We start from the raw sequence: 13,224 nt of genomic DNA, 5'->3' as shown, positions 1-13,224 counted from the left end.
AAGCCCCTGCAGTTCAAGTACCCTTGGTTGGGAAACACTGTGCTAATGTCTACAGCAACATGGCAAATGGCACTTTGCACATGACATAATCAATATGACATGAAACCCAATCAATGGTTGTTGACTTGTACCCAAGATGCTGAGATCTAGTAAACTTTTAAGTAGCAAAATAAATATTTAACATATCATTAGCTCGAGTTCAGTACACCCTAATGAAGTGAAAGCTGGCTCTTAGACTGGATCCATTGATTCACTGAGGATATGTTTATTAATTCCTGCCTCGCGGCCTGCTGGGGAGTCCCATGCTGTCAAATCAAACCATCCCTGGTGGTAATGAGTTAGCTGCAGAAAGAGGAAGCTGAGAGCAGCAACACAGTTGGCTGACTCGCCAGTTTAGAGCACACAGTGGAAAACATCAAAAACTGTTAAGCTAATGCCGCTTTAGTTTCTTCACCTCCTCAGTGAGAACATGTGCCCCCCTCCCTGCCGGCCCGGGTGTGTCAATCTGAATGCTCAACAACTAAAGCGAGGCAGTGGAAGAAAAGTGTGTGCCTATATGCCTGTACATTAATGACAGTGTATGTGTGTGTGTTGTAAGACTAAATGGTAGCGTGTGTGTACACATTAGTCCTGATTGCCTTAATACGGACTGACAGGCACTAAGCAGCTTTTCAGTACCTTGTCCTTTAGTCTTCTCCTCAGCCTCTCCTTAGAAGACTGCAGCAAGCTGATTTTGGGCTGGTCCGACTGGCTCTCGCTCGCCTTGCCACTTCCTGGTGGGGTGAGAGCGTCCTTATAAACTGTCAGATCTGGGGAAGCATTTGTAGTGGGTGTTGTCTCATACGGGGGTAATTCATGGGGACTCTTCCTGCCGAAGTCTTGAGGTGGTCTGATCTGCTCGTCACCCGGTCTTACATTCTCAGTCTCTTTGTCTTTGGTTGTTCTGGGGGCTACTCCTTTATCACCAGGAGCGTTTGTCTGTCCATGCCCTTGACCTTTCTGATTGTGGTGCCAACGCCGGTTCTGGCTATATCCGAGGTGTGGCGGTCCTCCTTGGCGCTGCCCATGTCCCCCTTGATACTGGCGAGGCGGCCGACCAGCACTACTGTTTCTGTTATCTCCCAGTTCTGTTGAGTTCAGATGCTGTTGGTTTGGAGACTGTTGTTGGGTTTGATCCCTCTGGTGCTGCGGTGACTGTTGTTGTATCAGCTGAGGTTGGTTCTTCCCTCCTCCACCACCTCCTCCGCCACCGCCTCCTCCTCCTCCTCCTCCTCCTCCCTGAGGCCGCTGCTGTCTCCTGGAATGAGAGCAGGTTTCACTTAGTGTCGTTGTGATGAGGCAGCAGCTGGCTTGTACCTTCAGCTCTGTATCACACTGGCACCATGATGGTCTACAGCCTCCTCCCTCAAAACTGAATTTAACTCATTGTTAGTGCTGTAAAAATACACAATTCCTGATTTATCTTCACCTCCTCATCTACAGTGACTAAGCAATGCTCTTCTGTAAATATAACTACAACGATTCACAACCCGAAACAAACAGTAACCTATCATCTACATCTACAACCAAGAATTCAAAAGCCCAATGGCTGCTTACATGTGGATGCACAGTGCGTCTGTGTTTTCCTGTCCTGCATAGCTCTGTCCTGTTGCTGCACTGGCTCTGGGCTTGACAAGCCGCTGACATATGGTCCAGGGGATTAGTCGCCCTGGCACCTAGGAGGCAACCTATTATCTGCCTGAGCCTGTGAACTCGCAAAAACTCAACTGGCAACAGCTAGCACACCTTTGTTCAATAACAGATTGATAGTGAAGTTCACAAATTGTATTCGCTGCCTTTAACCTGACAGGGAGCGCAGATGGAAAGTAGCTAGTTGACAGATCTGCTAAAAAACGTCTCTTCCATTTGTGCAGCTTGCTGTTTTTTAACATGGTATGGTACTCATGGTATGAATTCTGACATGACGTGGTGGGGAATGTTGACAGACAGACAACTCTTTAAGCCACAAAATGAGCCACAACAAATTGCATGAACCATCAACAACTTGTTCAAATCTATAGGCACCGACAGTACTGTCTTGTGTAAAATTTTAATTGGTTACATAATAGTAGTACATTAGAGTTGGGTATCATTCACATTTGAACCGACACCAGTCCAAGCAGTACTTCCCTTTGGTACTGTACTCTCTCTGTGATAACAAAAGTGTCAAAGCAGTTGTAGTGTGGCCAAAGAGAGAATCAGGTCAGAACTTTTCCTTTCGACATGGTTTACTTGACTTGAAAACAGGAAGTAAGTCCATGAAGACATTAGCACACACAAACCATTTTCCAGTTGAGTCAGAAAACGTACAAACTTTGACTACTAAGTGAAACACTGAAATGCAAAGTAGGCAATTAATCATCATATTAGCTAGGAATCAACTAATATGTTTTATTCAGGGCTGATATGATATTGATTATTAGTAATCAAGAAGACAAAAAAATTGATATTTGGAACGTGGAATTTGGATGTACTGCACTTGCAGTAAAAATGACAATCTTGGTGTCAAAATTTAGAATAACCAGTGATGGAATGTAACTAAGCAGTAAACTAATGCAGTGGAGGTCTTTGTATATCAAAACCAAACAAAATGCTCTCTGCAGTCAAGCTTTAGTCCCTCTTCTTTTTAAGGGACATTTATTTAAAGTAGAAACAAACAACTTCTGCCCTCCTGACATTTCCAAGTGGTATCACTGGTGGCAAAGACAACTGGGTCGTTTCAATTTTCCTGAGAACCAGCTGCCAACAACACAGGACAAACATGATTTTATTGATTCATTTAGTCTATAAAGGAGACGTGAACGCAGAAAGAAATGCTGCCAGGCTGCAAAGTAGCGGTTTATAGAGAACCAGTCCAAACGCTGATAGTGTCATTATTCAGTAGTCATTACATTGTGCAATCAACATTTACTTCATAGTGATTATTGATAAGTTAAAGCAAAAACTTGTCCAGTACCAGTTTAATAGAGATGGCTCAAAGAAAAATATATCTGTGACATCCATCACACCGTGGACCTTGTTCAGGATGGATTGACGAGCAAAGCGAATCAGTAGCTGTACAGACTGAGTTCATCAATGTCAAGACGGAAATGTGGGTTTCATCTTTCCTCACAAAAGCCTTTCCTTGCACATTTTAATCTACAAACCTTTAAAAAAGGTTGAATTTCTTTCGCCCTGAGGGCTGCGTTACAAAAGAACATAAGCTGTTCTACCTTGAGAAAGAGAACTGTGTCAAAAGTTTAGCTGCCAACCTCCTTTGTACAAACGTTAATTTCAACCCAAATAAATAAATATGAGAACGACCTTCAAAATGTTCTTCAAGCTTCAATGAAATCTAAAAGTCTTACTTGCAAGTCAAACAAAATTGAGCAGAAATGTGGGTTTTAGAATTTGGACTGAGGCACCGATACATGCTAGAGATAATGAATTTTACTGTACAAATTTAGTATTGCGGCCATGGCATGTGGTATTGTTGTATTGGAATGCTTGACGGTATGAAAGTTATTGTCCCCAATCTGACAAATAGGGTCCTTTTTCTTGGCATTTCTGGGTCAACTTGGTCACGGCAAACCAATCCAAAGAAGGGAGTGATCTCTTCCAGGATGATAACATGTTTCCATTGTTAGACCTCAACCAAAGAGATCACCAATGGGAGATTTTGGACCAGTAGCCTGCTCCAAGAACTCTGAATCGCTGCTCAGATCTCATATAACATGTGGTGCTGTGCCCATTAACAGCTCTTTCTGCTGATTGGAGAAACAGTTGACTGACCAGAGCTTGGTATTCAGGATCAAGAATCAGGACATCATTTTCAATATGTGTCATTCCATTTTATCGAAACTCTGAAAAACACTACATCCTACAATACATGTAAAAGTGCAACTGAATGGTCATCCAAGTTGGATTTGGAAACTTGGTCAAGATCCACCAACCAAATTAATCTGCAACTACTTTGATTATCTTAAATCAAACAAGTCATTTCCCAAGCGAAAATGCCAACCATTCAAGGTTCATTAAAGTGAGAATTTGCTTTTTTTCCTCTGAACATCTTTGGGTTTTGAACTGTTTGCAAAAGAAATCGTTTGAAGATGTTACATTGGGGTCTGAGCATTTATTCCACATTTTATAGACTTAATCATTAATTGAGAAAACTATGGTTAGATCAATGGGTAATAAAAATAATCAGTAGTTGAACCCCTAGTTGCTTTTCCTTTCAATCTCTCTTGATATTTATGAATGTTTTCATGTTTGTGTAAACTAGAAGAATCACAAAGAAAGCAAACTTGTCCAAGTGTATTTATAGTCTTTGTGTGTGTGTGTGTGTGTGTGTGTGTGTGTGTGTGTGTGTGTGTGTGTGTGTGTGTGTGTGTGTGTTCATTTGGTTTATGTGTCGCCTGGCCCCTCTGCTTCGCTCTCTCTGGGAGGTTGAGAGACAGTTCATCTTCTGACACTCTGCTCTACCCAACAGCCTGCCTCTCACGCAGTGCAAATATCCTCAGCACCTTACTAAGTTAGTTGTTGATATGCCCGAACACAAGCCTTTTATCGCATGGCTCGACTCGGGTCTTTCAAAGTTCACAATGATTCGGGAACACCCACTCGTCAGGCAACTCCCATCAGCATCCTTCAAAGTCTGTTTATTTCTTTTGTACAGCAAAGGTTTTCATACTTTCACCAATGTTTTACCACATCGTGTTAAAAATAAAATAGCTTCACGTTGACTGACAGAAATGGTGAGATCTCATTTAATCGCACTGCAGAGGGTGAGATTTGATAATCTTCTGCAAAGCCCCAGACTGCTTAGAGTGTCTCTCTCTCAGACACACACACTCCTCCAATGATTAATTTGATCTCTACACTCGCTGTTAGTTTAGGCTCAGCTCTAATAAGCCCGTCTCCTGATCTGCTGGTGATGCGGAGAGGTGAAAGTGAGACAGTAATAAAATGTTAATCATATTTAATGACTGCGAGCTCTGCAGTAGCTCGAGTGTTGCTTGGATTGACTATCCAGGGAGATGTTTGCATTAAGGATAAATGATGGGGCCGCTGATGAAATTTCATCGTCTGTGGCGCGATCAATCATGTAATCAAGTGATCAAACTGCTATTTATTTTTGGGATTAATCAGATTTAAATTAGTGTTTGATGTTGCCTGGCTTGGTCCCCTCTCTCTCTCTCTCTCTCTCTCTCTCTCTTCTTAAAAAGTCCCTCCATTTTCATTTAATCTACTTCTTGCTGTCAGCTATTTGAGTATTTAAAGGATAAGTTCAACCAAAAATGAAAAATCAGTCAGAAATGTATTCAGGTGCCATTTTGCGCTCAGGATGATCTGGCTTATGTTTTCACTGACCTGGCTGAGACTTGACGCTTTCCCCCCGGGCCAGCAGGCAGAAGTATGGTTAACTGGTCTCGGGAGAACTGATCATTCGCTCTACAAGCAGGAGAGGAGGGTATGCCACACAATGCAACAAGGTGATTGAAAGGATGAAGAGATGAAGGATGGATGAAAAGTGACAGGACAATTTGTAGAAAATGGCGGGTAATTGTTGAAGGAGGAGATTATAGAAGATAAAGGAGGAAAAAAAAAAAGCAGCGAAGCAAAGAGGGAAACAAACAAAAACACTACAGGTTGATAACTCATTCAAACAACATGCAGAGAACTACAGGAAGTGATGACTAAAAAGGTGAAATGAATTGGCAGCTATAATCATGGGAGGAGGTAGGAAGGCGGTGATTGATCATGGCTGTTTGCTGTGGATGCACTCGTGGAACCATTGGACCATTGGTTGACCCAGACTACCAAATCAATGGGCCCGGGGGGGAAGAGAAGCCTGCAGGCTAGACAGTCAATAACACGGCCAGAGCTTCACACGGGCCACAACACACTGGTTTAATGGACTGTGGGGAGACAGGTTTTAAATGCCTGACTGCACAACTGCATCACTCTTCACACTGTTTTTTTCTAAACAAGTTTTAAGATTCACAACTCAAAAAAGTCATACATAAACTGGAGATAATGTTAATAACTTTGACTCATTGTGGCTAGAGGACACGAGCAGGGGGAGGAAAACAAGCAGACCGGCAGTGTACTTTTCCTCGAGTGCATACGTACACACACACACACACACAGCAGACGTCATCTTGATCATAAAGCAGATCAGAGTCGTTGCTCCATGTGGTGACATTTAGTCCCACGCAAACTCTTTTAAGAACTTCTCAGCAGCTCAAATGATATTTAAGCACTTGTTTGTTCAACTTATCAGTTTATAACAACAATGTGTGGAAACTGGATGCTCAACCAAGCAGGCAGGCTTCCTGTGTTTGGCTTTATACTAATGTTTATTCAATTGCAAGACAGACAGAATCAAGTCTAAATGTGTAAAAGCTCCTCGGTAATGAACAGATCATCTAAAAAGGAGCAAAAAAGGACGACCGAGGAGCATATTAGCACCTTCTTTGGCCCTTTTCTGTTTTGGAGCGCAGAGCGGTAAGCAGCACATTCCAGTAAATCACAACTAATTTCAGCCCTGCTTGACGTGCATACTAAAGTAGAAACACATGCACTGCCTCCCCCTTTCTTTTCCTTCCTGCCACAGCCAGCCTACACTTTTCCTTTACTCAATCTCTCAGTCTCACTCTGTTTCTCTTTCTTGTGCTTTTTTCGATACAACACATCGATCAACATTTATCTACATATTTAATGATTGACTTCCAACCTGAAACGTTTTCCTCTCTTCACCCAGCTGTGTTGATACATCACATACAATACAACACAAAATATAACACAAATATCTGTGTGGTGTCTCATGATAATGAATATTTATTGCCACAGGCTATTGGTTGTATTCTGTCAGGGAACTCAAGACGTGAGAGGATTAGAACGTTTGATAGACAAACATATGCAGTTAATGTATTTGACGAGCAAACATGCTAAGCTACATAAAGGACAGCTGTGGAGGCCATTTTCTGTGCCAACTGGCAGCCCTCAACTTTTATACACTGGAGCAAAGTCATTTTACAAGGTTGGATAGTTGCGATGACCCTCTCACACCACCTTTATATTTCACCTGGTTCCTAACAAGATGAGGCCAGATTTCTTTGCATTTATTTCTTTCAATTTCAATTGTGCAGTTAGCTTCCACAGTATAGCCAGCTGACATTGTTTCAAGCTTAAGAGACTGAACGCAGCTGAGTTGTGGAGACGAAGAGACATTTATGTCGGATGCTCGCCTGGCAGAGATGTGAGAGTTGAACTCACTCCCTTCACTGGTGGCGGGAGACAAGTTTTTCTCGGCATGGTTAGACAATTGGAGGTGACTGTCAGAGTGACAGTGATGAGCATCTTCTGCCTTAAGGCAACTCTGAGGGACACACTACCTGATGTACAATAACATATAGTAAATCCACCCCCCAAAAAACTCATGTCATTGTCCATCGCGATGTTTCACTGTGGACATAATCATATGCAGATTCAGTAGCCTTTGCCCAATCATCAGACACATCACCCCCTTAACGACAATAAAGTTGTTTTCTATTCTACTCTCCTTACGTCTGTTTGTAAAAAAAAAAATCCTGGATCTCTTTAAATGAATGATTCAGCCTGAAGATTCAGAATGAAGTAGCCTGGTATGCCTTGATGCAAGCCATGGCTCTGTCTTTGGTCAATGTGTAGCTGATCCTGTGCAAGTCACAAACTCTGACATAAGTGAAGCATCCATGTGAATATTTCCCCCACCCCGTTGGTGTTAAGTCAGAATCTCACTTCATATGAAGAGATAAAAACAACTGTTCTGGGTAGTGGCCTCAGACTTTGTGGCCACACTTTTAACTTCTGGTTCTACACACATACAGACATGTATACGGACACCCACACACATGCATGTAAAACTTGCTCTCCAAAGTGTTCCTGCAAGCTACAGGATGGTCTCTTGTTAATATTTCCAGTTTACAAAACCTAAGCAAACTGCTGTTCAAGTTGATATTTTTGTTCTTTTCCTTTTGCCAGGCCTGTGCTGCACCCAATCTCACATAAACACAATAGCTCTGGACAGAACCAATTATTCTCTGTGCTTAAAAACAAGGCTGAAAGTGCTTTTGTCCGTTTCGTACAGCTAAATTTTCCTCTTTTCAACTACAAATACAACCCAAATATTTTCTCTGCGCCTGTCTCTTAGCAACTGAAGAGCAGTTTTCCAGTGACATCAGGGCAGGGAGTAGAGAGAACCAAGGAGAGACGTTTTTTCTTTCTCTTAAGGACCTGGTTCCAATGAAGTCAGACTTGGGCGAAATTAGATTTCAGAGTGTGCACAATTGGAGCAGATGTGCCAGTAACATTTAGTGCCAGGGTGGCAGAGTTGGGAGTTTTGGGACAGGGCGATAGGTTAAATGTTGGAGTATTGTCGGCAAACACTGGTGACTGAATAACAGACTTAAATTATATAGAGTGACCTATTATACATGAAAAAACCTTGAATGTCTCTGCCGTGTTTTTTCTTTTTCCTGTCTGCAGTCAAGTGTGGAGCGTGCATTCCTGTCTTGACATTGCTTTGGCTGCGGAGAGATGTTAAGGCTATAGGACTGGCTGTGCACTGACATCTGACATCAACAGAAAAAACATTCCCTCTCACTGAGGTCGGTATGTGTGCAGTGTGTGTGTGTGTGTGTGTGTGTGTGTGTGTGTGTGTGTGTGTGTGTAGTGTGCGTGTGCAAGCTCGCATGTGTAATTACCGTCGGTCATTCCTCCTGCGTCGGAAGAGCTTTTTGGTGTGTGCGATCTCAGCCTCATTAGGAAGGGGTGGGAAGACCTGTTGGAGACAAATCAGAGTTGAGAGACGGCTGCTGTCAAGACTAGCGATGTAGATCACTCTGTGGAAAGAATCTCTCGAATTGTTTAACACTTTAAAAGTAGACTGCTTTCTTTTCTAACAAAAACAGAGAAATGACAGCCTTTTTCTTTAGGAAGCCGTTTATGGTGAGAATTATCAATGCCAGACAAAATTGTGTGCAGACAAACAAGCTACATATCAAGACGTGAAATCAGGTTTTTTATGAATACTTCATGAATCCTTTCCCCCCTCGCTGTGCTGCTCCTGAACTGGCAGACTACAGTGATGAGAACCTGCTTTTGAACGTGTGTTTGCATTACAGTCTACAGCTAGAAATGCCCTTTAAGCCCCTGTATGACAGACTGCATGAACACATCTTGATCTCTAACAGATGTCCTGTTTCTTGACAACACTATTACCATGGCCACTGAGAATTCTCGATTCTGATTGGCCTCAGTGGCAAAAGTGCTGGGTGATGAAGTGCAATATAAATCCGAGGGTGTGGTGATTAATAAATGTACTCACAGGCAGTCACATCTCTGGTCTCACAGCTCTGAAACAGCTCTGCCAATCCCAGTGAAGCAAGACAAATAATCACACAGAGCACCACAAATATGCAGCTAAAGGCAGATGATGTGGATGTACTTTATCTGTCTGTGTAGCCCAGTCTTTGTTAACAGGCGATGATAATACAGAGATCTGGTTTTATTTAAATTTCCGATTTTTGACTTTTCTGCATCCAGACATGATCTTTCAAGAGAGAATCACAATCGATCTAAGAATTGATTTTCTTCCCACCCCTACTGCCTTCAGCTGGCTTTAGAAATTTAAGGAACTGAAGGAGAAGGTTTTTATATAGCTACTGTTAGAGACAAATGATGCTGCTTTAACCCCATTAAATGGTACTTTGTGATGATTTACACACATCTGGCCACCTTAGTTTGCTGTTCTACTGCCTTGCTCAGACTTCTTCAGATTCGCTTGACTATTCACACAACTTTGTTCCTTGTTATCGAGCGTCTTGCTGTCTTTGTGGTTTGCACACTACGTGACTGATCAGCAACAGGAGGTCGAATAGCCAGATATTTAGTTTGCTAAATATCCAGCGGGCATTGGCAACGAGTTTGTGAGCTGCTGGTGAGCTCCTGGATTATGTCTTCAAACAGTTCACACATGGTAATCGGCGCACAAAACCCTGTCGTGGGAACTTAAATTAATGGACCAGTATTAAACTTTCGGTCAAGACAGTGACAAGAAGGCTTAGCTGAAGAGTCTCGAGCTTGGGTTATGACTTCCTAGCAAAACTGCACAGAAAGTAAAGAGATTGAAAGAATCTGCATGTAAGAATGTGAGAGGGAAAGAGAGACAGAGATATACTGCAGGGTTGCAACTAATGATTACTTTCATTATTGTTTAACCTGTAAAATGTCATTTGAAATGCCAGATATGAGTAAAACAATGGCCATTTCCACGAGGTAACACCTACAAATGTCTTTTACATTCGAGAAGTTTGAACCAGCAGCTGTTGGTCTTTTCTGCTTACATGGTCGGCTGCAGTATGTTCAAGACTTCAAGCAATCAGTGAAATTCCTGTCTCTCCTGATTTAAACATTAATGCAAACTCCAGGCAGAGCTGTGTGAAACATAGTCTTCCTGTTTAACTAGATGTTGCCTAGCAACAGGAACCATTATAATGATATTAAAACTAGAAAAGTGAACTCAAAATGAGGTATTCAGGCAAACAGACAACAGATATTTTAAATTTGATTGAATATGGCATTTTGCTGGCATGTGGCTATGGTATACGATGCTATCATGGAAGACAACGTGTCAGGTATTATCCCTTCACTTCCTGTCAAAAGGAAATAAGACCACCTGCCATCCATTAAACATCAGCCCTGTCAATCAAACATCACTATGTGCTGTTGTTACCATAGTTTTAGGTGGACTGGGACCTGTACACATACAGTATGCAATGATAAATGTTTATGACACGTGTGTGTTGTACATAGGGTGTCCAAGACATTCCCCATGTTGCAAGCAGATACTGTGCATAGCATCGGTGTCCAGCTGCCCCGTCAACATCCAAACTCAGTTAGCGTCCATGTCACCCAGCGGAAAGACTGTGCAGCAAATAGTTGCAGGCTGATTCAAAACAAAAAGCCCCAAATTTCCCCAAATTCTCAACCGAATGCATTGTGCAAGAAGGTGACCACAGGAGAGGGAGGCGGGGCTCAGTGCATCATTCACTTCTTCCTTTTCTGTTTTCTTCGTAAAAGCGTAACAAAAAACAGGGAACTAAAGAGTTTGATCTCAGTGCATCTTGTCTCATGACAAGTAAATAAATTATCTCCAGATGACATATTTATCTAAATCTCTTTTAATAGGATCTAGACACAGTCACAATGCATATTTGTGACTGCGAGCTTTCCTTGTTTGTTCTTTAATTAGACGGTACTCGTGTTTTTTGCTTGCATTTTTGGTTTCCACTCGTAGAGAAGTAACAAGAGCTTGTGGTTGAATGTGTACAGTCACAAGAAAAAGTTGTGTTTTTTCACTGAGGCTTGCAGTTAAATATAGAAAAGACAGCGAAAGGAGAAAACGTAAGCCGGAGTGAATGGTTGTAAACTGCTGTGTAGTGTTGTAATGGCTTCTACAAAGCATTCGTGTGTACATATAGATCATACAGCGTACCTGCACAGCATCGCCACAGTTCTGCATGAACACAAACACACTGGAGAAAAAATTCTCTGTTTGCAAGTGTCTATAGATTTCTCGCTTCAGACTTCCAGAAACACATACTGTAGATATTCAAATGAGTTTGAGAGAGAGAGAGCTTGATATTTGACACTGCTGCTCTAACCTACTTCTCTCTAAGAGAGGCTGCTGGGGGATCGTCGGGCTCTGATTGAATCCAGATGTGAAAGGCAGAAAGTGTGTGGCACAGTAATATCGACCAAAAAAGAAAAAGGCAGACAACACACTTAAACTGTGCCTTTAAGCTTTAAGGGTTTAAAAAGACTCCACATATAAACCCAAAAGTATTAATATCGATGAAATTCAGCTTTTTTTTTTGGACTACTTGCCACCAGAACGGTCCGACAGGGAGAAAAAGTAGGTGGAGAGAGAAACAGAGGAACTGTTGCATGTTTAGCTACTGTAGTTTTCCTCTAGGATATCATTAGCTGTAATTCTGCCTTCAAATGGTAACCAGATGACAGTGAGCAAACACACACACACACACACACACACACACACAGGGTCAAATGATGCACACAACAAAACCCCTTAAGTTTTAGTATTTTTCCATCACTATTTCAGCTTTTATTAAGTATCTCAGATTTTTCAAAAGCATGTTTTGGACAGCGGCAGTGCATCCGAGAAAAGCTCAAGACCAACAACTGTGCACAGTTTATAATGCATCCGACACAAGCGGAGAGGGAGGAAGCGAGAGATGTCTTTGTGGCTGAAAGGGAGAGCGCTGTGTGTGTGTGAATAATGCTATCTGCAGGTAGCAGCCAGTGCCGGGTAGATCAAAGAGAGGCGTGTGCTGTCCTGGTCCCCAGCCAGAGGACCTCTCACCTCGCGGCAGGCAGCGCGAGCCCTGTGGACATGACAGGGATGAGACTGGCGAGGGGGGATGGCTGAGATTAGACAGAAACAGACTCTTTTCAGAGGTTTTGTTCTATTTGTGTGTTTGCAAGACAAGTGCAAATATGAACATTTTCACACCAAGACTAGCTCGTTTATGAGAGTTTTTTTAAATGCAGGTAAATAGGCGATTCTTCTTCCCTTTCTCCTTTCCCATTGCTAGCAGAAGAGCTTGCCAGTATGTCTTTTTTCTCTCCAAGTAGGTCATGTTCGACATCATGATAGTGACGGAACACAGGTAACAGTAGAAAGCAGCATGGAGGCCAGTGACGTTGTTACGGAGGTTGCTTTTTTATATCTTTTACTTCAGTGTCTCTTTCCAACCCTACACGGATTGAACGATGTTCAAGCGCGAGACACATAGAAAAGTATGTATGCGGCAATGTTCACAACCTCAACGCATGTTATAGCATTGAGCTGGAAAAGGGGCGAAAATTAGCTTGTCCACACAGGTGTCGTGTTTCCGACCTGACCGGTAATACCAAATTTCACCACTAGCTGTCGCAGGTGATACAGCTGCTCTCAAGAGCCCATGAATAACAGTCCATCATGTCAACTGTGACACGTCGTGTTTTCATTCATTTCTAAAATTTCACATAAAAAAAATAATACAATGAAACTTAAAATTAGTCAAACTAGAGAAAAGATGACCCAAGCAAAATTTTAAGTAGCCCATGTACAAGAATCTTACAAGTCCATAACAGCCTTAT

The 13,224-nt window shown here is 42.2% G+C and overlaps 1 protein-coding gene across 2 annotated transcripts in view; it reads right to left on the bottom strand.

The window, feature by feature from the left end:
* The window catches only part of ctif (CBP80/20-dependent translation initiation factor), a 57,279-nt gene that overhangs the window by 14,035 nt on the left and 30,020 nt on the right, over positions 1–13,224 (bottom strand). The window contains exons 8-10 of one of the 2 annotated variants that reach the window (XM_073478576.1): positions 8,766–8,842; positions 5,389–5,469; positions 679–1,297 (exon numbers count right to left, since the gene is read on the bottom strand). In XM_073478576.1, the coding sequence (XP_073334677.1) occupies positions 679–1,297; positions 5,389–5,469; positions 8,766–8,842 (777 nt within the window). The remainder of the gene's footprint in view (positions 1–678; positions 1,298–5,388; positions 5,470–8,765; positions 8,843–13,224) is intronic. The other variant, XM_073478577.1, reaches the window with a different exon arrangement.

This window comes from Pagrus major, chromosome 12, assembly GCF_040436345.1.
Source record: "Pagrus major chromosome 12, Pma_NU_1.0".
Classification (NCBI taxonomy): domain Eukaryota; kingdom Metazoa; phylum Chordata; class Actinopteri; order Spariformes; family Sparidae; genus Pagrus; species Pagrus major.
This window is presented reverse-complemented; position numbering and strand designations above follow the sequence as displayed.